At 34.1% G+C, this 1,242-nt stretch overlaps 1 protein-coding gene across 1 annotated transcript in view; it reads right to left on the bottom strand.

Moving 5' to 3' along the window:
• Positions 1-1,242, bottom strand: part of LOC119594178 (glycine N-methyltransferase-like) — a gene marked incomplete in the record, with an annotated part of 10,165 nt that overhangs the window by 7,407 nt on the left and 1,516 nt on the right. The window contains 1 exon segment of the mRNA XM_037943247.1: positions 56-295. Coding sequence (XP_037799175.1) covers positions 56-264 — 209 coding nt within the window.

Genomic DNA, 1,242 nt, shown 5'->3' with positions numbered 1-1,242 from the left:
GTAAAGAACAATGTAATAAGTTTCATACTAAGTAACTAGGTCCTTGAGAACTTACCCAGTACCACAAGCAACATCAAGAACATTCTTGCAATTGTTCTTTCTAAGCATGCTCACAATGAAGTCTCTGTAAATGTCAGTCCTCTTGTTCTTGTCTCCAATATACAGTTCCCATAGTTTGGCTGCTGTGCCATCTGCATACTGATCTTTCAAGCCTACAGCTGGGATACCTAAGGTACGGGTTCGGTAAACCCTGTTATCAGTCATGGTGATGTGTGTTCTGTATTCTCTTTAAATCCTGTAAAGAAGAAGAAGAAATTGATCTATTTGAATATAAAATATTTTACAACACTCTTAACCAGTAGAGACATAAAGCCATTCCCTAATATGTGTTTGAAGTCCATTCTCACTGACCAGCAATAGGCTAAACTCAAAAAACAAGTTAAATTTTATTTTAACTTTATAAAGGAGACTATCAACTGCAGATCAAATTAGTCATATGAACAGATAGAAGCTTTCAAGTGCATTCAGAGAAACTAAAGTTTTATTAGTACCTCATTACATGACAACTAGGGTATATGTAGTATCCTGGCTAAATCTGAGACACTATAGTATATATTTTTTTAAAACTTATGTCAGTTGAAGCAATGCTGTGTGTTAACAATTTCTGGTACAAACAGCTATTAGCATGATAGTAATAGATAGTAGTCTATGATGTAAGCAGGCCAGGCAAGAAAGTCTACTAGCCTTAATTAATGCTACACTTGTATGCTATTTGAGTAAGCCATTTAAGAATTATTCATTTTGATACTTATGAGTCCATCCCTGGAAAAGAAATTTGTGGATATATCTCTGTTAAAGGAGGTAAAAGCATTAGCCTTCAGACTGGGTACCATGTTTTGCAATCTACTAACTGTGACTTGGGACTAAACATGTTACTAGCATGAAAAGTGAATTACTTGCATGTAATCTAGCAAAGTATTTTTTAGCATTAAGAATCCAATACCATATTCATTAATCCAACTTTTACAAAATTTCACTTTGTCAAATATCATAAGACCCTTTAATGTGTAGTACTGCAATAAAGCTTGGCCTCTGCATTACTAAGCGGTGACCCTTCTTCATTTGAACTGCATAAATAGTAATCATTCTTGTCTAACTAAAAGATGTGCTTCCCCCACTTTTACTGAACCACATGCACTTTAAAGCTGTATAATAAAGTATAAAATCCATTGAGTATTGATA

This window comes from Penaeus monodon, chromosome 33 (genome assembly GCF_015228065.2).
Source record: "Penaeus monodon isolate SGIC_2016 chromosome 33, NSTDA_Pmon_1, whole genome shotgun sequence".
Taxonomy (NCBI): Eukaryota; Metazoa; Arthropoda; class Malacostraca; order Decapoda; family Penaeidae; genus Penaeus; species Penaeus monodon.
Note: the sequence above shows the minus strand (reverse complement) of the source record. Positions and strands in the feature narration are given on the sequence as shown.